The 23,977-nt window shown below is 35.4% G+C and overlaps 1 protein-coding gene across 1 annotated transcript in view; it reads left to right on the forward strand.

The window, feature by feature from the left end:
* The window catches only part of LOC117411047 (CUB and sushi domain-containing protein 1-like), a 615,018-nt gene that overhangs the window by 523,320 nt on the left and 67,721 nt on the right, over positions 1 to 23,977 (forward strand). The window contains exons 32-41 of the mRNA XM_034921683.2: positions 1,023 to 1,136; positions 1,324 to 1,419; positions 4,593 to 4,796; positions 6,542 to 6,666; positions 7,838 to 7,934; positions 12,841 to 12,945; positions 18,112 to 18,230; positions 19,399 to 19,468; positions 20,945 to 21,061; positions 22,042 to 22,251. Of these exons, the coding sequence (XP_034777574.2) occupies positions 1,023 to 1,136; positions 1,324 to 1,419; positions 4,593 to 4,796; positions 6,542 to 6,666; positions 7,838 to 7,934; positions 12,841 to 12,945; positions 18,112 to 18,230; positions 19,399 to 19,468; positions 20,945 to 21,061; positions 22,042 to 22,251 (1,257 nt within the window). The remainder of the gene's footprint in view (positions 1 to 1,022; positions 1,137 to 1,323; positions 1,420 to 4,592; positions 4,797 to 6,541; positions 6,667 to 7,837; positions 7,935 to 12,840; positions 12,946 to 18,111; positions 18,231 to 19,398; positions 19,469 to 20,944; positions 21,062 to 22,041; positions 22,252 to 23,977) is intronic.

Genomic DNA, 23,977 nt, shown 5'->3' on the forward strand with positions numbered 1-23,977 from the left:
AAAAAGAAAATGGATGCGAGCACAGAGAACATAGCTTTTAACAGATTCTCAACAGCATGACTGGAATGCAAACAACAGGTGTATTGAATATGTATTCTTATTCCACTCATGTTTGCTTTTGAAGATGTTAGTTCCTTGCTCTCCAGGGTTACATTTATTTATTTATTTATTTATTTTTTTATTGCATTGCTTTATACACAACATAAATCACATCAATGTATGAACAGTTTGAACCAAGTGTATTAAGATTGTAATAAGATAATATCTATGCCACTTCTTCCAATCTTTAGATAAATCCCAGGACTCCCAAGTGATAGAAGCATGACACATTTGCAACATGCTGTGAGCATGATAAAAGCAGAAGGAAGGAAACATCAGTGAACATGATAATGCAAATTAGCATTGCTTCTTGTTATTGTTGTAAATCTGCACATCAGTAATATTCACCCTATCACACACCAGAGAGGCGTATGAGGGGGATGATTACAAAACGTTTTTACAATAGTTATGATATTGCTTTGGATTGAGATATGGATTGCCTTTTATAAATATTAAAGGAACAATAAAGCATAACTAATACCAACTATACCCTGTCTCACTGTAATATCCGGATTATTTTAAATCACTGGTTCAAAACATATTGGTTTTAAAGGAATCCAAAACAGATGTTTATAGTTTGGTAGAAAATGGCTCCAATAGTTTGAGGCAGTTTATATAGTTTATTACTGACACTGGTGCAGCATTGCTGGCTGTAAAATGGTGAAATGTAAAATGGTGCCTCAACGCAAACCATAGGTCACAAAAAAAGTAGACAGCACTCATTGTAAAACCATTACTGGAAAAGATGTCAACATTTTTAAAAGTAAACATATATGTGAACTTGTCACTATAGTAAACAATATGCCTGTGCTATAATGATTCAAGTAATACATACCTAATAGTACTAGTAACATGAAGGCTGGTGTAAAAATGCCAACTGGTGTCTTCCAGTCTTTCTCAATCATCCAATTATGTCATTTCAGTGGTATTTGGACAGTTTGCATATTTCCAAACAGCAGTGAACGATGTGGTAGACCTATTTGATGGGGCAAACCAGAACTCCAGACTTCTTAGTTCCCTTGCAGGATCGCATACAGGTAAATGTTGCACATACTATTTCAGAAGTTGGATTAAAAACAGAACTAAAGAACATGTATTTATGGGAACTTAAAATTGTTCCAGCACCTCTGGTTGTATAAAGTGTTTCTAGTTGTATGGCTCAGTTCTCATGATGTTATTATGGATACTTACTTTACTTTCATGTTCTATTTATTCTACCTGTAGGAGAGACTTTACCTTTAGCCACATCCAATCAGATTCTGCTCAAGTTCAGTGCCAAAAGTGGTGCTTCTGCTAGAGGTTTCCACTTTGTCTACCAAGGTAAGCAACACTACAGCTACAATTTAATAAATTGAGCCATATCTTTAGTTTACTGGCAGCATCGAACATAACATTTGGAGGATCATTGCTGCATTTTAGAGTGTCATTGTTATTGATGTGTATTTTTTTTTTAGAAAAATCAGCATGCCAAAACCATCAAGAGGTGAAACAAAGACATCATTAAAAACATCATTAAAACATGCTGTTATTTACTTTTTTATTTCACTTTTGTATTTAATTGAGCTTCTGATGGATTTTTATTTTGTTCTATCTACTTTCTCTTGAGCATTCTACCAGACCATTAGACCATTTAAATGTATGTATGTGACATAAAGGTGGAGATTTACCAATGAGAACATAAAATAGTAGATACTGTAATTGCATATTTTATACTGATGGGATAAAAAAAAAAAAAAAGTGTCAGCGCTACGTGTAAAAAAATAACAGACATGTTTTGTGGCCATGATTTTATATATTTTTTCTTTACTTTATGTATAATCTTTGAGTTAAACACCACTTTCAACAAGAAAATATAAAGACTAATATATTACATTAATAAAACCACTGTTAGTGTAGAAATGTATGTTTTGTATTGTTATTTATTTAATAAATATACAAATACTAAATATTAAAAAGACTTCAAAACATTTAAAATATATATTTTAAAAGTGGTTTAGCACTTCCACTGGTTCCACATCAGAATGGAATTTTTTTTTCTTTGGCAAGTTGTGACATGAAAATTGAGACAGAACCTTGTGACCCTAGAAAAATACCATTTGCTTCAGTCATGGGTAAAGGCAAATGTAAACTATATTACATTATAATGAACTAGTGAGTGACAATGTGTTTGGAAACTGTAACCTTACAGTCTGTTTTTGATTTTTTTTTTCAGTTTAAAATATCAAAATGCCTATCTAGTCTCAGATTTTTTTTTTTAAAAAGCTAAATGCTCACTTCTTCAGTTTATCAGATGTGATTGTTATCAAGCATCGTCATCCACTTTCTATGAGCCAGTGTGTGTCAGCTTTAGATACATTGGAACTGTTTTAACCAAGTTTTCTGACACGACCAATAAGTGCCCGTTACAAATGTACATACAGTTGTATAACTAAAGAAAAAGTCAGACATTAAATGTAACTAAATTCCATCAACTTCCATAAAGGGGAAAGATTTTTGCTTGCAGAGAAGGGTAGAATTGTGTTTTCTATATTTCTTAGTCACTAGACTTTATACAAAAAAAGTACAATTGAGATATGAGAGACACACCACATTATTTATTTTTTTGTCTTATAACACTTTTAGACAAACATTCATTGTTAAGTTTGTTTTGCTTCAATTCTGATACAGCTCAGTATCAGTAATATATAAAAGCAGTTAACAAGTGTGTGAAGATAAGCCAATTAATGTTGGAGCCATTTGATTACAATTTCCTCAATGAAAACCAACCTTCAATCAATATCTCAGCAGTATCATTGAAGCACATAAGGTGGATTCTGTATTAACCAGAGGCAGAGCGCACTCCAGATAGATGATGATATATAGATCGGCCAGTGTTGATGTGGGAAAAGGAAAGTCACACATTACACCGTGTAACAAATTTTTTTTTTTTTTTGGTTCCTGGGTAGTAAGTGTTATTTCCTAATTGCTTATGCCTCAAAAGTATAGAAAATGGCTATTATTCCCCACAAACTTTGCTTTTGTGACCTGGACAGTGATATTTTGAAATTTACCTATTTTCCAGAACATTCCAGATAGATTCAGTGCTGAGTAAACTTGGATTAACTTCTATAACTTTCTAGAACTTTCCAATAATATAAATAGTAGTATAAATACAGGGGCCTTAAGCCCACCAGTTCAGTTTAGTTCCAGCTGCCTAAGTGGATACGTATCTGCATTGTTCTGAGATGGCATCAAGGTCATAGGAGACTTCAAAATGGTGGCATTCCTGATGGGTCTCCAAGGCAGTTTTACCAAGTTTCCCTGCTATCTTTGCCTTTGGGACAGCAGAGACACCAAGGCGCACTACCACAGGCGGGACTGGCCACAGCTGACCGAGTTCTCAGTGGGGAGGAACAACGTCAAGTGGGAGCCACTGGTGGACCCCCGGAAGGTGCTGATGCCACCACTGCACATCAAATTGGGCCTTATGAAACAATTTGTCAGAGCTCTAGATAAGGAGTCGGCAGCCTTCAAGTACCTTCAAGACTTCTTCCCTAAGCTGTCTGAGGCAAAGGTCAAAGCAGGTGTCTTCGTCGGACCACAGATAAAGAAGATCCTGGAGTGCAATGAATTCCCCAAGAAGCTCACTAGTAAGGAGAAAGCGGCTTGGAACAGCTTTGTCACAGTGATTCGGGGCTTCCTGGGCAATCACAAGGCCGAAAACTATGTGGAGCTGGTTGAGACTCTGGTGAAGAACTACGGCACAATGGGCTGTAGGATGTCCCTCAAAGTCCATATCCTTGATGCTCATCTTGATAAATTCAAGGAGAACATGGGAGCGTACTCGGAGGAGCAAGGCGAGCGCTTCCACCAGGATATACTGGACTTTGAACGCCGCTACCAAGGACAGTATAACGAGAACATGATGGGAGACTACATTTGGGGGCTAATTCGTGAAAGTGATTTACAGTATAATCGTGAATCTCGAAAAACTACTCACTTCTAAATCTTTTGTAGTCATTTTTGTATTACTTTAGTATAAATACATGTTAATTTGGATTCATATGTTGTTTTTTTCGGACTTTATGTGAACGAAAAGACTGTTTTCTCATTGGAAATAGGTACATTTCAAAATATCACTGTCCTGGTCACAAAAGCAAAGTTTGTGGGGAATAATATCCATTTTCTATACTTTTGAGGCATAAGCAATTAGGAAATAACACTTACTACCCAGGAACAAAAATTGTGTTACATAGTGTTATCATATATTCAGATCAGTGTTCCTAAGAAATTCTGTTCAGCAAGAAGTATATCGACGTTGATAACAAAGGAAACCTACACAATAGAGTTATTATCGGATAGGTACATTTTAATGATATAAGCAATTGCTGCTTAATTATATAACTAAGAACATCTTTGATTTAGGTATGCCAGGTTGTGTATTTTTCTTTGAAAGTAAAATTTTGAAATGTGAAAAGTACAAATATTGCAAGGATTCTTTGTTGCTTCAACAGCTGTTCCTCGCACAAGTGACACCCAGTGCAGCTCCGTACCAGAGCCCAGGTATAGCAGACGAATCGGTTCTGAGTTCTCAGCAGGGTCCGTTGTTCGCTTTGAATGCAATCCTGGATATCTCCTGCAAGGCTCTAAAGCTATTAAGTGCCATGCTGTTCCAAATGCACTAGCACAATGGAATGACACAATACCTACTTGTGTAGGTGAGTAAACATGTGAAGCGTAAACAGCAAAATAATTTGCAAAAGCAGTGTGTGGTTAAATATGGACTTTTAAATCAAGTTTGTTCTCATTGCTGCTCTTCTAGCTTTAAAAAAAAAAACAGTAGAAATTACAAGTTTTTTGAGAATAAAAGGGAAACAAATCAAACAATACTGCTGGACAGAAAAGAAATCCAAGAATAGTGTATATCCAACGCATCCATAACCCAAAGCTTTCTCAGTTACATATTTTTTTTGAGGGCGGGGGGCAAAAAACTGACAAAGAAACAGCAATGAAACATATATCTACTTGAATTCTTATTTTTACGTTGGATACTATTTCAGGTGGTTCCTTTAATGTGTTATTGTGTGGTCGGTTGCGTGGTACCATGGGAGTAAAGCTCTAATAAGTGATCCAAAACATAAAACCCATTGCTGCCATCTGCTTTGTAGTCCCACATCTAACAGAAATTTACAGAAACTTTACAGACACCTGCAGAAATCACATTTGGTTTTACTAAAATCCATTGGTCTGTCAAACAGCCTTATTTACTGAAAATGATCAATTGACAAATTGCTTACCCTATCCTCACATGCATAAGGGGTAAATTCAATCTAAAACTCAGACAGATGTGCGTTTTATGAAAATCATGCGTCTTTCCAGTTTGCAGTTGCTCTTACGCAGCATCATCTATAAACACAAACAATTAATATCATACCTTAATGTGTTTACATTCAATATTTTTCATACATAGCCTACAAACTGTAAAGTCACTTAACAGAGCGTTTATAAAAATGACAGATTTTATGGCCTCCAATAGTGTATCGTAAAACTTGCCTTACCCGGCATTGCTTTAGACCAGAAAATTATGCCAGTTAATGCAGTGTGCTGGTTTACAGAGGTGCTGTGAAATCTAACTATTTAACACTTTGTACAGTAAACGTACTGTCCAGGTAAACCCTGTAATTTCAGGATTGTAGTACTGTTAATTTAACTTTATCCATTATGTAAATAGTAAGCATTTTACTGCAGATGTAACATACCCACGGGACATGTGAGTATTTACACAATATATACTTGATTGAAAATTTGGAAAAATCACAGGTATCACTACATTATTTTTGTCTCATGCTATTTAATGTAAATAATGTGTTGTGTTAATAAACCATTACAAAAAAAAAAAAAAAGGTTTTCATAGGGATTTAATCAGGACCCCCAAATTATGTCAAAAAAGAATGGCGATATGTAGAGGGGCAGAATTAGACAGGTTTTAATGTGTATTTGGTTACTCTTTAGTTTAAAAATCAATGTATTTTCATTAAATCTTTGTGTCATGTGCAGTATTTTACAGAACAAAGCATCTAGCTAGTAAGCAAGATATTTTTTATACTGTATATATTTTGGGAATATATTCAAACATTTATACCACATAATAATAACACATTAAATCTGGTTGATGTTGTGTTGATGAAACACTTTGTTGTTGTAATATTTTCTATACATTATTTAGGAATATGGGGAAAACCAGACCTCATGATAACAAATGAAAGGGTATATGTTGTCACATATGTGTAATGGACTGCATCCTCAGAGAATCCTTTTTTGATTAACATATTCATTCTGTTCATTGATTGTAAATAGTTTTTGTATCTGCCTTTCATTCTGTAAATGAAAACACAATAACTCACTGGAGAACTCTGTGTAAAGCCCTCATTATTAATTTGATTTACTTTGTTCTGTTGCGCAGTTCCCTGCAGTAGAAATATGACTGAAAGAAGAGGCACGATTCTGTCCCCAGGGTACCCTGACCCCTATGGTAACAGTTTGAATTGTGTGTGGAAAATCACTGTAGCTGAGGGAGCAGGTATACAGGCAAGTTTCTACTGAGAAGCAAAAAGACTAGTCTCTATTTTTTATTTATCACAAATGTGTAGTATATAGAGGATACATTCATGGAGTGCTGTATTTATTTTACCCGTTTGGATGGTAGACAAAACCCACTTGTCAGTTATGGAAAAATAAAACATATTTAAATCTGAACTTAAAAAACTGAATGCAGTGAATTGCTTGGCATCTAGTGACTCCCCAAGTCATTCGGTTGTTTGATTTCAATTAATGCAAAGAAGCTTAATGCAAAATGAGACTAGGTCGAATATTTAATAAAAATCACATTTAATAAAAAGCACTGAAACTTTTTTTCATATTCAACGCTAGAACTGTTTTTATGATCCATTGCCCCTTCTCATACTGTTCAAGAAAACATCCTCACATATATGTAAATTAATGGGATATTTTTAATTAACAAAAAGTGCCATGTTTTGCAGAAATGGTTGCACACTACTGTGTAGTCCTCTGTCTTTGAAGGTAATTGCATAAGCCACTACTGCCTAAATAATAGATCAACTGGAGGAGATTTAATATTGCAAAATGTGATTTAATAGAAAACAGGTGGTGTAATGGTTAACAAGAGAGAAACTTAATACAATTGCCAATTTTCTTTGCTCAAAAATCTCCACAGGGTATAAATGAGAAGTAAACTGTTTAAAATCATGAGTCCAATGAAGATGATCATTGTGTTTTGTGTGCTACAAAGAGAAATAGTCATTCAATATATACTTGTTCAGTAACTTCAGTCATTGATCAAAAACAAATAGACAACTTCTGAGGGCTGAATATAGATATTTATAGCACCTTGAATACATTTTACAATTTGAAGGATAAAAGGACATGAATTCTAGGATAAGCTCAGCCAAAACTTGCATATACCCTGTCACCAAAAGATGCAAACCAATAACTCATGTAGGTTCATGTGGGGCGTTTTTGAAAATGTAGTTTGATAACCAGAGTATTAAATAATGTGATAAAACAATATGTGTACTATTATATCAAACTGATATATACTTAGTCCTGATGAAATGCTTGGCATAAAACTCAACGCAAACTCGTGTAGCAAATGATGGAAACAACATAGAAATATTGTCTCTTTAATGTGGCATTTAATGTTACTGAAAAATAACATGTCAGTGATTCCTTTTAATTCCAGATCCAGGTTATGAGCTTTGCCACAGAGCACAACTGGGATTCACTTGAAATATATGATGGCGGTGATTTGACTGCACCAAAACTGGGTAGCTTTTCAGGTGAGAATAAATATTTAACCCTCTTTTTTAAAATGTATGTTTATAGCTGTGACCCATCATTGTGTATGATAGATAAATGGTGCATAAGTATTTCATTTGTGTGAAATCCAGTATCAACTTATTTGACTAGCTTTATTTTAATAATACATACTTTTTGGTGGCAGGTCCATCAGTGTTTACATTTCCTCTGATCTTTTTGTACAGTAAATTGATGTTGTGATGCTGATGCCTAATGGTTTTAATACTGTTACCACTGCCGTTCTCAATTATTCAATATGTATTTGCACATAAGCACGAACTTATACAAATATAGGGGTAGATGTACTAATATGGGCCAGTCGCAGCGCAAACGTACCACAATTTGCATTTTCGTTATGACAATTCGCAAAGTGCACATTTTGTCGTACGTACTAAGAAAAAATATGTTAATGAAGAAAGCCGCAATATACTAATTTAAATATTATTTGCGTCATCTTGGTGAGATCTCTAGCGAGAGTTGTGTGACATTTTTTTCAAATAAAATAGCGGCAGTTGAGTTGTGGTTTGCTGCAGCAGAGTGCCCGAAGGATATCGTCTATACATGCAAGGGTGCAAGGATCAAAATAACATTGTTTTTGTTAAATGTAAACGTCATCTGTACAATGCATTCTGTTCCGTCTTCATTTTAGATGCTCAGAATGAACTGGAGGGGTTAGTGGCACATGTGTGCAGTCTATTGCTCCCAACATGCTGGGAAAACCAGAAATGTCACAGAAATTTGTTTTCAAGGCTTGTAAGGACACCCTGACTTTAGTGAAAATTAGGTACTCAGGTGTTCGTCTCAAAAATACATTGAGCACAAAATTGATGCAATTGTAAGTGTCACAATTGCCCGCAGCTTTAGTACATCTCATTATAATATTTTTGGTCCCTCATTTGCACAATCTCCACCCTGTTTTTTCAAATTTCTGCAGGAACGTCCAGAATTACATATTCATTTAAAGCTAAAGCGCAAATAGAACTGTGGTTGCAAAGCATTTGTTAAAATGATGCTGACAGCGTTGCGTTTGTTTAGTATATTTCAAGCTACAATTCCGACTGGTTTGCGACTATTGCGACAGACGCAACACTTTAGTACATCTACCCCATAGTGTTCTGTGGCTGACAAGATTCATTTTAGGATGTGGCGCGTTTTGAGGTATGGCTTGCTGACACTTATTCTCTTCAATACATAATACTTAGAAATACATTCTCAAAGGAAATAAAATCTAAGACTGCGAAAGCCTTTGGGAGAGCTACTCTGTATGTATGCATTATCTTCTTGGATGAACCCATAACCATAATATGAAAAAAATTATGTAACATTGACAGGGGTTGGTTTACCAAAATCTTTAGTTAATATAAAGCTGTCAAATGTCATCCAGGATGAACAGTGGACCTACACCATAACATGTCATTTATCATCTTCAGCTTGGGACATGATAAAGAATTGTGTGCTTTATGCAGCCTCCTTAAAAACATGAGTCAGAACCGATGAAACAGTGTTAAATGGGATTTCATCCTGTGTGTGCCCTGCATCACAGACACCATCTGTGAGGCTTGTCTCAAATGAGCTTGCTCGGGGATAAACCCCCTGGAATTGGACATTGTTTAGACTTTGTAAACAGTGATTTCACAGTATTTGGTAAACTAACTGATTTCTTTAAGACAGCATCATGAAAACATGGATGTGTGCAGTTGCTTTTACAAAGAACTACCCACACAGTAAAGCTGTCTGTGGTGTATTTAAAATAAAACACATTTAACATTGTACTGTACAGTACAGTATAGTCTCACTTGGCCTCTACCATCACTAAATTACTTATATATACTAATTATTCACAGTGCTAATAAGCTGAATCACAGGTAAAAAAAAAAAACAAAAAACAATGTACAATGTACAATAGGTTGCCTGCCTGTTAGTTTTAAATTATATATATATATATATATATATATATATATATATATATATATATATATATATATATATATATATAAAAAAAAAATCAGCATTTTTTTCTAAACAGATAGGGCCCAATTTTAATGACTGGGCCAAGTGGTGCCCCTGGCGCTGTTAATATCTTTAGGACCATGCAAGGACGTTGGTGTCAGTGGAGCCCGTGTCCTTTATAAAATTTAAAAAGGGCGAGTGATCACAGAAGACAAAAAGCAAGGCTATGCAGCCCCATATTTGTATTTAACAGTTGGAATAATACACATTGCTATAATCATTTATCTCTTAATTAACTTTTTGAATAATATGCAGCTTAATTAATTTTGCAGTACACAGTCAGCTAAACATTATGGTAGTATTACATTATACTAAATTGTGGAATGCTCTGTCTGCGTCTGTCAGGGAAGCTGGGGCCATTACAGTTTTTAAGTCAAGACTGATAACTTACTTTTATAAAATGGCTTTCTTGTCTTAGTGGGTTTTAATGTAAGTTTTATATTGCATTATTTTATTTAACATTTTATTTTTTATTATACTGTTGTTTAAATGATTGTGGTAGATGTGTAATATGTTTTACAAATGTATTGTGGTTGGATTTTCTACTATGTACTGTACAGTGGTTTGAGATTCTACTGTATGAAAAGCGCTATAAAAATAAATACATAAAAATAAAAAAAACATTGTACATTTCTGTAAACGAACAATTGAAAGCTTTAGGGGAAAAAATAAATAAATAAATCTTCCAGCCATTTTAAAATATTTTAATAACATTATCACCATATCGATAACCTCCGTTGCAAGACGTCCAAACATCTATTTATTATGGGCTTGTGAGAACAGCTGACGCTTTAGGAGAGCGGTAAAGTCGATAGTTAGTTATTGATATAGTGATATTACTGTAAAATATGTGTAAATGGCTGTAAGGTTTTTTTTAAGTTTTTAATGTAACAATACCATATTGTTTTATGTGTCAACAGTAATTCTCATGAAATACATTCACATCAACATAGAGGGCCCGATTTTGATAATGTGGGGGCAAGCGCAAGTGCAACGCTCAAAGTCATTGCGGTAGTGCTGCAGAGAGTGGTCTGTCCCAAGACAGTGAATTTTATCAAATTTAGCACGATTGTTATGCCAAATAGTGTCCTGGCAGTATTTGGCACCTAAGGTGCTAAATACTGTCCCAGCAAATAGTGTCTCTTAGCCGTATTTGTCACTCCAGCACAATTTGAATAATAAAGTAATAATGTGCAATACAGGGTGATTAAAAAGTACGTTTATCACATCAACGCACCATGCGTTGGTGTTAAAAAAAGAGACATGGATTCAGAAAACTCCTTCTCTCCCTTTGATGCAGGAATGCTACTGCATATTTAATTCTCTCTAAAAACAAACAAACACAAAATTAATAAATATTTGATTTATAAAATATATATATATATATATATATATATATATATATATATACTTATGTTAATAGCATCAAGTTGTATTTTATAGCAGCTTACCTGTCAGTGATTCTAGCCTTGCATACAATTGAGTAATTACATATTCTTGTGTGGCTTCTGTACTGCCCTGAAGTGAGAATTTTCCAAAGGTCTGAGGTACTGTAACTACCCGTTAATAAACCTTGACTAAGGCCACAATTTGGATTATGGCTGAAGTCCAAAACATAGGAGATTACTGATTTGATTACTGATTTACTGATATGAACAAAATACACTGTTGCAATATAGCCTACATATGGATTAAACTTCTCCGGTAATTTGTGAAGGTAATATCTATGGTTCAATATTCATAAGCTTTAATTAGTTTTTTCTTAGCAAATTATCAAAATGAAAATAAAATAAGTCTATAATGTGTCATATTTTGTTGAAATAGAATATTGATATCAAAGCTGTGTATTTTAATAAAATACAGCAAGTCATTTTATTAAAAAAAAAAAAAAAAAATCAAATTTTATTTTGAGTACACAAAATAGCATATCGATAGAAATCTTGTTTTTTCTTAATTATAGAAAGCTCTGCAATACCATTGCTGTTTCAGAATAGTAATGGTACAGAGTCATGACATTCCACTAAAGCAATTCCACTGTTTTTAATAAGTTTAATATGCTGCAAGAAATAAAACATATTGATGTAACTTGTGATCTATAATTCCACTTCTAACACCAATTTTAAGTAAAAAGGGTGAGTAACCTGTGAGTGAATTCTGTCCATCTGTGTACCCTTGTTCTATTATGAATGCTGTAGGCTTTTGGCCCTTAGTGCATAAAATAAAGTTATATTAGGCTTTATCCTAAACTGATTCTTGCTTTGACAGTCTTGTTGCTTTATCATCATGTCTGTATTCACTGGGTATTGTCTAAACCACTTATCAGATATATTATCAGTACTTTGATATTCCCATCTAATGCCTTAAATTTGAATGCGCCACAAGTGTGAATGTATATTTATACATACTGAAGCTCAATCTTAAACAGTATATACAAGATGCAATTGATTGTAATCATTTTTGACAATGTTACGTTTGTAATATGTAAATATGTGTCTTCTGCCATTGACAAGGTATCCCTGGAATGGTATACATTGTTTTCCCAAATATTTAATTGAGTACCATTTCAGTTTAATTCTTATCATGCTCCCCTGAAATTTGCATCTGAATAAGTGTATGGACAAGGGACCTTGTTTACTAAGGTCGCTGGCCAAAATATAATAGTTTTGTGTCATTTGTATGAGCAATTTACTAACTACAGAATTAACATGGCCATTTTGTTTGTTTTTATAGAAAACAAATGTACTTTTAAAATCAGTGACTTTGGTGATTCTAATTATTTGAGAGTAGGATCTTCCAAGGTCAGCCCAAATCGCGGCACTGTACTGGGTTTTCAAAGTACATTCATAACAAAGTAATCACATAGACTGTGTCTTTCAGGTACCACTGCACCCGCTCTTCTGAACAGTACTTCTAATCAGCTGTGTCTGCATTTCCACTCTGATATCAGTGTAGCTGCAGCAGGCTTTTATCTGGAATACAAAAGTGAGTAAATATGTTTTCCTTGTGCTTTTCTCTCTGGGATAGTTTGTGGAGCAATAATGATGCTCTTTGATTGTGTTGTCTCAAAAAATGATCAGCAGTGAATTTAAATACCCCATCTCATTTAGATTTAATTCATTTCTTTGTTGTGTGAATCTTGTTATGAATCTTGTTGAAACAATCTTGTTTTTTTTTCTTGGTTTCACTGTTTACAAATTACACATTAAACATATTCCAATTTCTTGCAAGTTCACTAGCAAACATTTTGGGAAACTTGGTTCACTTGATGTTGTTGATTATTTGATTTGAGAAATTAACCCAATGTCAATCAGTGTAGGACACTGCCATCAGTCATTTCAGAATGGAAACCTAGCATCTGGTTTCAGACTTCAGGGATACGTATTCTGGATGAGGTTTTTTTTTTTTATCCTTTTTTGCAGTATATTGCAAACTTTAAAGGACAAAGGACAGTATGGCATACAATAACTTTTAATAGCTTCTCCAATCAGCTGAAATCAAAACTTTAAATTGTATGGCTATCTTAACAGTTTTAAATTGGGCCATATTCACACAGCTTTAACACAAAGTTATTTAACCTTTTAGATCCTGATGAACATGCTTTAAAGACCCCTTATTATAAAAACCAAAACGCTCAAAGTATATAAGAAAAGTATTTTTTTTAATTATTTTTATAGTACACAAAAATCCTTTTCCAATAAGACTTTTTCGTGTCACAAAATTTGAGACAAAAAGGTACCAAACCAAACATTACCATCATAATATAGACCCCAATGGATTAAATCAAATCATAAAGTCTAGCTGTCCCAGTAATAGTGTTCCCTTTCAATTCGAAGATGACCACCAACCAATACTTTTGGGATATGCCTGCCTTAGGTAGGTATTCGCTGAGCATTTTATGTCAGAGCTGCCAATAGGCCCCTTCATGGAGTGACATCCTTGGTTCCGCCTGCCGAGAGAATAAGTAGTCGCTCCGCGGAACTCTCTTCCTCTTTTGCCTCTCACCTACAGTAAGGTACGCTTCTGTGTCACTAACCAAAGTGTGTATTTCGAAAAGAGCTCTTCTGAGTCGACTGCAGTTCCCTTGCATTCAAATCAGCGGCTCCATTTTGAGTGTCTTTTTCCTTCTTCTTACGGTCTGCTTTGCTTGTGTTGCAGGCTGTTTTTTCTTGGCTGTCGGTTGTATTAATATGAGTGTGACTGCCTGTGCAGTATTGGTGTGTGCGTGTGTTGTCTTTCAACCTACACCTTCAGGGAGAACACCGTTCCTCCACCGGGGCTCGGCTTGCCGCCCGTCGTTGAGTGACTCTGCCGGCTGTCTTTCACGCAGCTTGGACCCAAAAAAAAACCAGTCAGCCGTGGGTTCCTCCATCGGGGCCCGCCCACCTCGGCGCATTGGGCCTTAAAAAAAAAAGTGTGTTCTCCCTTCTGCTCTTTTCTTTTTCGAACTAACTGAGCTCTCACCAGCCGCAGCTTCGGCCTTTACGTCTCCCCTGGTGCACGCTGTGCACTGACCAGGTGGCCGACTACAAGCGGTTAGGGTAGGCCCCGCTGCATTAGCTGCCCCGGTGCTTCGGTACCTCGGTGTACTCTCAGCCCTTGGTACTTCGGTGCCTCGGTGCACACAGTGCATGCAGTGCGCACGGGACTCCGTTGCTCAGTGCACTCGGTGGGCTCTGTACACTCGGTGCTCAGTGCGCACGGTGCTTCGGGCCTCGGTGCGCATAGCGCCTCAGTGCACTCGGTGCACTCAGTGCGCTTGGTGCTCGGTGCACTCAGTGCGCATGATACTCGGTGCACACGGTGCTCACGGCGCTTCGGTGCCTCGGCGCACATAGCACCTCGGTGCCCGGGACACCCTGGTTCCCTTAAAGAGAAGACGACCACCAAACCTTGCGAGGTCGCATCACTTGCATTCGCGGGTTCGATGCAAAAGAGGAAGTGAGCTCCGCGGAACGACTACTTATTCCCTTGGCAGGCCGGACCGAGGACGTCACTCCACGGAGGGGTCTATCGGCAGCTCTGACATAAAATGCTCAACGAATACCTACCTAAAGTAGGCATATCCCAAAAGTATCGGTTGGTGGTCATCTTCTCTTTCAGGGAACCAGGGTTACGGTAAGTAACCTAACGTTCTGTAGTTTTAAAAATGCTAATTAGATCATGTGGACATATTGAAATCTGTACAACTCACTAAATAACCTTTTAGCGACTTGGAATACGTATACTGTGTTCTTTTTTATTTTTTTATTTTATGCTCAGACAATAACATGTATAAATCATATCCAATTATAGCCCCTAAGTGACATTTTTATTCTATTGTATGTTTATGGTATGATGAATTCAAGTTTATATGTTCAGTTTATATGCTGAAGTGACAGATTTCTTTAGTTTTTTTTTTTTTATTTATTTTTTAATCATAGATGTCATAGTTTAAAAGATTCTGGTTATATACAAGTAAAATAATAATAATAATAATAATAATAATAATAATAATAATAATAATAATAATAATAATAATAATTACTATTTAAAAAATCTATAAATCTATAATTGTGACAGTAAGCTTTAAAAGCTGAGAAACTGCAGGCAAAGAAGGAATTAAGTAGCACTCACTATAAGAAGCCAGGCTGTCTCATTGATGCCAGGTTCATCCTGAATGTTTAGTATGTGATGACTGTAGCTGCATTTTAATTTTCCCAAGCAGAGCTGTGCCTTCTGCATAGTAGTTATAAAATGCCAAATGGTTTCTGAGACAGGGATAACTGCCTCAGTAGTGGCAGAAAATGTGTGAAAGTCTTTAGAAATCTTTTTCTTTTGTAAAAGATCAATGGTCTGTAGGAGCAAATCATTTGGGTTTAAATCCAAGGCTCTTTTTCTATTTCCTTTTCATATATTGAACGTTTAGTTGACTAAAGAGGTATTCCAGCCAATAAAATAACTTAATTTATAAAGAAAGACCACCAATCTGGCTATTTATGTAAAACTGGTAACCCCATTCACCCATTCAGAGCCCCTGGTTTCGCCAATATTTTTTCCTTCATTTTTTACACTTCATGCATGACACGCATTCTAACCATGGACAATTAAATGTTAGTTTATATTAGTTCATTTAGTGATGACTGCATATACTCTAAATAGGTAGTGTATATGATAAAATATATGTGTGTGTGAGGTGGGGGTCAAAGCTAGCAATCAGTTTATGGGCAACTTGTTGACTTTTCTCATAGTTGGTTAAAAGGTTATCAGGTGTAAATGTACCTTGGAGGTCTGCTAAATCAGCACAGAAATTAAAAATATTTTGCACTGCGCTCTATGTAAGCTTAAGAGCAATGCAAATTACTCAACACGCACAAACAATGATCCGCAATTATGACAATGAGGCTCTCAATGAGCGCATCGGTCTATTTAGTGGCCTTGCTTGCAGAGTTGTGGAGCACGAAAATACAAACCAAAAACAACATGTCAGAAGAAGGACAGCAAAGTCCTCTTGGTACACAGAAAAGAAAATAAATGTTTTCTGAGAAGGAGCTGAGAGTCCTTACGGCTGAGGTCACTCAGCATGAAACTGAGTTGTTTGGAAAAGCTTCAGCCAACATCAGTTATGCTAGTATCCTTAGGAAATGATACGTATTGGCCTGCCCTTTTTAGCATGACATCCAGAAATGTGCCTAGCACTCTGGAAAAGGTGGATTGGGCTATCCCTCCAGACATGGTCTGAATGGAATCAAAGAAGTAATGCAGAGAACACAGCGCTTTCACATGTGCAGGGATAACGGTCCCTCGATTGACGCTGGGGTCTAGCTCATCCCTCAATTCAGCTATTAAGTCTAGGATGACCTGCGGAGTGAGTGCTTTAGCACCGCATCCTCCTGCATCCTAAATAAAGTGACCCTGGGATTGAATATGCAGGGTCTTCTTCGTCTTGCCCTTCTCCTCCGAACGTGTTCCTGCCTCTCCTCAACAAGAGCCAAGTGTCACCGCATCAGGAAGTGTACCACAGCAGCCATCCTGAAGCCAATGACAGGTCTCTGTAGGTGTGTGCTTTTATACAGGTCTTAGTTACTCGCTTCTACAATGGTTTGGACCTTGTAAGAAGAGGTGTAAAGTTTTTGGAGGGTCAGCAATTGCCTAAGTGCAAGGTAAAATACATACACCACATTATAATGTTTGCGCCCGTTTAAATAAAGTAGCTGTAATTTTTCTTTTCATTGTTAATATCCTGACACTTTTTACACTTATAACTTTAAAGTCTGTTTCAAAGCTCTTTTTAAAATGTTCGCCCAAGTCCTCTAAATCACTGGAGAAAAAAATAAAAAAACAAACATCAAGTGCTCTGGCTTTTCTGTTCTGTACCATATCATGGATTGTTTTCTTTTTTTTTTGTAAGTATCTTATTTCTTCTACTCATAAAAAGAAAACACTATTAAATACAGTTTTGTTAAGTGCAATTAGCGGGTTGTCAAAGTTTTGATTTGGTCCCAGCCATAGTCTGTGAAAAATAAGATTTTTACATGTCTGAGTGGATCTGCTTCTGTTAAGCTAATTTAAACAGATCCTTGTTTGTAAATAAGTATTTTTTTCTTCTTTTTTTAACATTTCCAAGTATGGGAATACAGTGATAGTATTATCTGTAATGAATGGATTGGATTGGTGTTAACATGAATTGTGTTTGTTTTGACGGTTCTTCCTAATTATTATTGTATGAGATTTTGATGCAGTAATACTTACAATAATAGCAGACACATGTTTAAAAGTTTATTTCTGTTATGTCTTGTGAAAAGAAAAACATGTAATATCTAAGCGTTCTTTAGAACAGCAACAACATTTTAGTGACTGTTTTTAGTAATCATCATTTTAAGAAAGGATAGTCATTTCCAGTTAATGTATTTAAAATTGAATGGGATTAAATCATTACCGGTAGTTGCTTGCAGTTGTTTTACTTTTCACTTAAATATTGGACAGTGCTGTATTTATTTTGCAAAGAATGTTTTCACAGATAAACAAACACTGCCACCTGCTGATATGCACTTACAAACAAAACAGCACGTATTTAAAGGCAAATGACTGGATAGGTTGTCAGCATTCCTGAGTCAGTGTAATACAGACTTCTATTCTATTCTATAAATACACTTTTTGTTATTTTTCCAGCTGTAGGTCTTACAACTTGCCCTGATCCATTAGTCCCCAGCAATGGTATAAAGGTTGGAGACAGGTACTTGGTCAATGATGTGATATCATTGAGTTGTGAACCAGGATATGTGTTACAGGTAAAAAAAAAAAATGTTATTTTCTCTTTTCATAATATCCCTTTAAAACACATGTTTTTCTCAATTAATGAATACAATAAAATGCATATTCTTCCAAGCCTATATGCTTTGTTCCAATCTTTGAAAACAAATCAAACAAGAGCATCTAAAATAGATATACAGTACTGTAGATCATCTAAAAATGTCTTCAAATGTCAATTTAATTATTTTTATCTATTATATGTGCATTGATTTTTAAGGAGTTGTGTTGCAAATAGACATAATACCTTCTGATATTTGACTCTCAACAGACACTTGAAAATATTCTCATTTATCTAATAAGACACATTGATTGATTAGCCTTTATAAATTCAGCTCTTTAGGGTTAGCTTTGAATTTTTTTAAAAAAGAAAGAAAACAAAAATGATATTAGGCAGCCACTATAAAAGTGAAATTGCTCAGATATTCTTGGTTTAAAATAATTAAATAGTAGAGGTCTTGTTTACTGTTTAGAAAGAATATTCCAAGCATCTAAGCTAAGAATCTTCTTAAACATCACTTATTATTAAGTATAGTAACAGTTCTCGATGGTGTTAATAGTATACATAACATACAGTATAGGGGAAGACACAATATGTGTTGTACCTGTCTTAGCAGTCATCTGCAGGACCCCATTTGTTTGGGGGTTAAAAAAAATATCAAATGTGATAGTTAATGAATGATATTTGGATTTGTGAGTCAGCATGTTCATTAATGTAATTTGCATACCTTAAGAAAATACTTATGTTCAGGGATAAGGTAGACAAACATCATCATCATTGAGTGGCTTCATTAGTTTTGCATACTGTATATTAAGCTATTTTGTAAATGCAAGACTTTCTTAACACAGCTTCCTGGGAAGCAGCTGGTTTTACTGACAGGCGCTATTGGATTATTTCAAAGCTGCTGTTACATTTGCATGTTTTAACATTTTTTGTATAATGTTTTATTTAAAAATAACCCCACATGTCATTCCAATATGAAACAGTCTAGTTACAAGGCACAAGCAAATACTACAACAATATTGTTTTAAAAGGAAACATTGGTGTTTAACTGAGCACAGTCCTGACTGACATTACCAGTTGAATGACCATACACAGTTTAATAAGCCTGCTCCAGAAACAGCTCTAACATTCTGCTATGCTTACAGGGACACTCCCACATATCTTGTATGCCAGGGACTGTTCGTCGCTGGAATTACCCACCTCCCCTCTGCATTGGTAAGAGTTAGCTCTTCACAACAAGAATTCAACATTTCAGGGTTTCATTTGTATTCAGCAAAAAGCTAGGGTATCATTGTATCATTATTTTTTAACACAGGTAAAACAAAAAAGAACTTTGTAATTTGGGAATGAAAAAACAAACAAACATTGGAAGTACCTGAGACAGAATGTTTGTGTAAATGCACTGACCTTCCCTGACTGATTCAGTTGTTATGTGTATTACATCCTCAACATATATCCTGGCTGTATAATCTCAACACACACTTACAGAAGGGCTTCTAAAGCATGATTTGCACGGGACTAAAATCAGGTGTCCTCAGAGTTGGCCAAAAGCAGAGGACATAGTGACCTCCCAGACATGGACTAGTTTTCATCAAGGAAAGTCTGTAAATTGAAACTGAAATGTGATGTTGTGACCGGAGAGGGCGCGTTTGTGCATGATTTGTAAACCTTGAACAGGATATAAATAACTCATGCAAGACAGAGGAAGAATGAAGCGTATTAACTGAGAGCCTTTTCATTTCATTTTACCTTCTTTTCCAAAAGCTACCGACACCGTGACCATGTTGAATAACTGTTTCCATACATACCCCAATTTGTTTTTGCCCAATTGTAGCGTTTTACTGAACAGTAGAATCTCAGGACAGATGTTACCAATATTAATATTCTATTATAGTTTATTGTAAAGGCTGCTATTGCTTTGAGGTGAATACCCCAGAATATATAAATTCTAACATAACACAGACATTGTTGATTCGCACAGGACTAAAAAGACAGAGGATGCCTGAGCTTGAAACTTTATCAGAAGGTCCTGATGTCCTGTAAAAATAATCTGAGGACTTCTGAGAACATTTTCTGGGATAAATAGAAATGGACTATTTGAAAATGTCACTGGTATCGGTAAAAATGTTAAGGCCATCTGTTTATTTGATGATTTTTAGTCCTGTGCGAATCGGGCTATAGTCTCATAATATTGCACATAATATATGTCTATTAGGATTTTAATGGTTAGAGCACAAGCTATCAAACAAAATATATTGAGTACATGTAAATGTAATTACTGTACTATAGCAACAGCTGTTACAATGGAAGCTATGAAAATATATTATTTTCTTACATGCTTTGATTTTCAAAGAGCTTTAACTTGCACAAACTTTTAAAAAGTTAGATAAAATGTAAGAAACAGTGTATCGTTTTATGACCCAATGTAACCAGAAAGGTTTAGAGTACATAAACAAGTTTGTAGACGATTGGTGCAAATGTAAGATCGTGTTCACCATGTAGAATGTGACAGAGAGATGGACAGAAGAATGGACAGATGTACATCCTTAATGTATAAAGGTCAGAAGTACATTGAAGAATGGTATCCCTGATTAATCATCAGTGGCATTCAGTCTGATCATGGTGCTCCTATATTCTACAGTGTTAGATATTTTGTTATCCAATCTCTATTTATTTGTGTTTGGTTTTTAGCTAGGTGTGGCGGAACACTGTTTGAAATGAGTGGTGTCATCCTGAGTCCTGGTTTTCCAGGAAACTACCCTAGTAATCTTGACTGTACATGGAAGATTTTACTACCGGTTGGATATGGTAAGGTTTAATTTAATGTAAACAGTTTAGCAAAACCAAACGTACTTTCTTATTTAATGCTGATGGATAGAATTTAAGTAGGTTTTATAATGTTTTCTTTTTTTTTAAACTGCTAAATATTGTATTGTAAGCTGATTTCAGGTTGTTTGTTTTTGGTGGCATTAAAATGCTTTCAAAATATGACCCTTCATATTATATTCCATATTACATCATTTAGAAACAAATATGTCCTGTTACACACTCATTTTCTCATGAGCCTTAAAGTTTCTGCTGATAAGAAGTGATGAAGTCTGAAAACTCATCCAGATCTTCATGATAACGCATTGTGTTTCGGGGTATTGCTTTAAATAAAATACTTTATTTTCGGTTGAGCAACCCTGTTTTAATCCCTAGATATGTTTTTTTTTATGCCTGATATACAATAGTAAGTCAAACAACACAGTGATAAGGTGCATTAAGATGCAGGTGCTGTTTCATGCAACATCTATCTATCGAATGCCACTATATAACTAATAGAAGTCAAAACAGAGGTGTTACCATTTCTTTTCAAAGTGTAGTGGATGTTATTTATTTTTCACTGTTAAGGCAGGGGAGTTTCAATCCATTTCCCTTCCACTCTACTGTTATCATTACTCTTATATGATTCTTCGCAAACACGGAATAACTCCCAATAGGGGACCACAGTGGTGGCAAGTGCAAATGAGGAAGTACAAAAGGTTTGTCAAAGTGACCTTTTTTTTTTTTTCATAGTACAGTATCGGTAATACAATTTGTCTTTCTCTGCCTTTATATTTAAACTAAACCCTTGTAATTGTACCATCATTATTGGTTCATTGTATGCACTTAGTTGCACATAGATAATTCATTTGAACCTGGTGTGACATTTGGCCAATAGTTTGAAACATAAGTACAATATCTACTGTAACTAACCAATGCTTGACTTTTAATATACCGGTATATTGTGTTTTACCTTTCTCTAGGTACACATTTACAGTTCCTGAACTTTTCTTCAGAAGCCAACCATGATTTTTTGGAAATACGCAAAGGACCACATCATACTAGTTCCTTAATTGGCCAGTTTAGTGGTACAGAAATCCCACCATCCCTACTTAGCACAACACATGAAACTGTGATTCATTTCTACAGTGATCATTCAGAAAACAGGCAAGGATTTAAACTGAAATACCAAGGTAAGGGAATAAGGATAATGTATCCTTTTAGAGTACTATATATTACATTTTTGGTTGCCTTTTGGTTGCCCTACCAAATGATTGAAGTCATAGGTCCAGCTACCTATAGCGCTCAATTCTAAACATAACTACTTGAGTGATACACAGAAAGCAACTCCCCTCCCCAGAATAAATTTCACAATTTAGCCTCTCCTGATTGTGATCCAACGAACAACCTCAGCAAGGCAGAATAAACAGCTATGGTCAAACGTTGTGCATCACCTAGAATTCTAGGATTGCGACATAATTTAAAAAAGTGATATGAACATTTTTAGATATTTTATTTAACATAATGTGATCAAAGACACTACAAAATTATATCGTAAAAGTCTACCGGAAGCCATAATGGTTGTACAGTATTTCATGTTAGATTTTGAAATGTCACATTTTTCAATTTTTGTCAGTTTTTCATTAAGTATGTGGGAAACTACAAAGTGGTATGTAATACCAAAGTGGTAACATTATTCAGTAGGCTGCATTCGACAAAATTAGTTAATTCTATAGGGTGATGCAAAACTTTTGGCAGTAGCTTTATCTCTGCAAATGGCCATAAACTAGTCCCCACTAAATTAGCCAAGTAGTGCTATAGTGGCTAGCACTCTAGAACGTATTTATTATTTACACAGAATTTATTTTCAAATGGATTTTTTTTTTTAAAGTCACCTCTGTTGTAAGAATAGGATTACTTTATCTTGTTCTCGGAATGGTATAAAGCTCACAGTTGTATTGGGTTGGGAAAATGAGCCAACAAAACACCACTACCAAAAACCCAACAGTGATACAGTGAACAGCAAAGCCGTCACTATTATTAACTGGTCTGGAAACAGTATCTCTTTTATGCATAACCCCTTTCATTGACAACAGGCCAATGGAACCCGGAGGGAGCCCAAATGAGATTTATTCAGAGGGAGATGAGAACATTTTCAGAATCTGAACCAACTGAGCTACAGTACTTTATCAAAACACCCATTGCAATCAGTACAGATCCAGCAGCTGACAAGTTCAAAGGCTGCACTGGGGTCTAAAAAGAATAAGAATGGGCAATGAGCATAGACATCATAAGCAGAATATTAACTACTCAGTGAAGATTTGTCCTGTGATGGTTACAAATCAGATCACAAACTGTGAAAACAAGCCTAGCTGAACTAGATTAAATTGTATGGTATTTCCTTTTGGGAATTTGCACAGTAATTGGTTCACCTCATATTTATGAAGTTGTTAGCTGCACAAATTGTGAGATAAATTTATGAATTATGTTTTATGTTTAAGGTTTTAATCGGTATCAAAGGTTCTTACCCAATTGTGAACTTACAAGTGAGATATGGTATTGCAATTCTAGAATGGCTCAATTTAACAATATCTTTATGCCTTAGATTCAACTAAATGCACATGCTTTTTTAACAGATTAAAGGAGGGTAGTTGGGTGTTTTGTAGCAGGTGCTTCCATAGGCAAAACTGCTCCCAATTATTGATGTTTCATGTATTCACTAAAATGAGCCATTTGCTATAGATTTCTAACCCAACATCCCTGAAGAAATTACAGGTGATAATTGATGAATGGTCAGTTACCCTCCCAGAACAATTTAAACACCTTGCCGACTTATCACATAAATTGGTGCCATCCAGGATGAAAAATGATGACCATACACCAAGAGTGACTAACTTCATGTAACCAAGGGCTAGATTG

The sequence above is a fragment of the Acipenser ruthenus genome, chromosome 6, assembly GCF_902713425.1.
Source record: "Acipenser ruthenus chromosome 6, fAciRut3.2 maternal haplotype, whole genome shotgun sequence".
Taxonomy (NCBI): Eukaryota; Metazoa; Chordata; class Actinopteri; order Acipenseriformes; family Acipenseridae; genus Acipenser; species Acipenser ruthenus.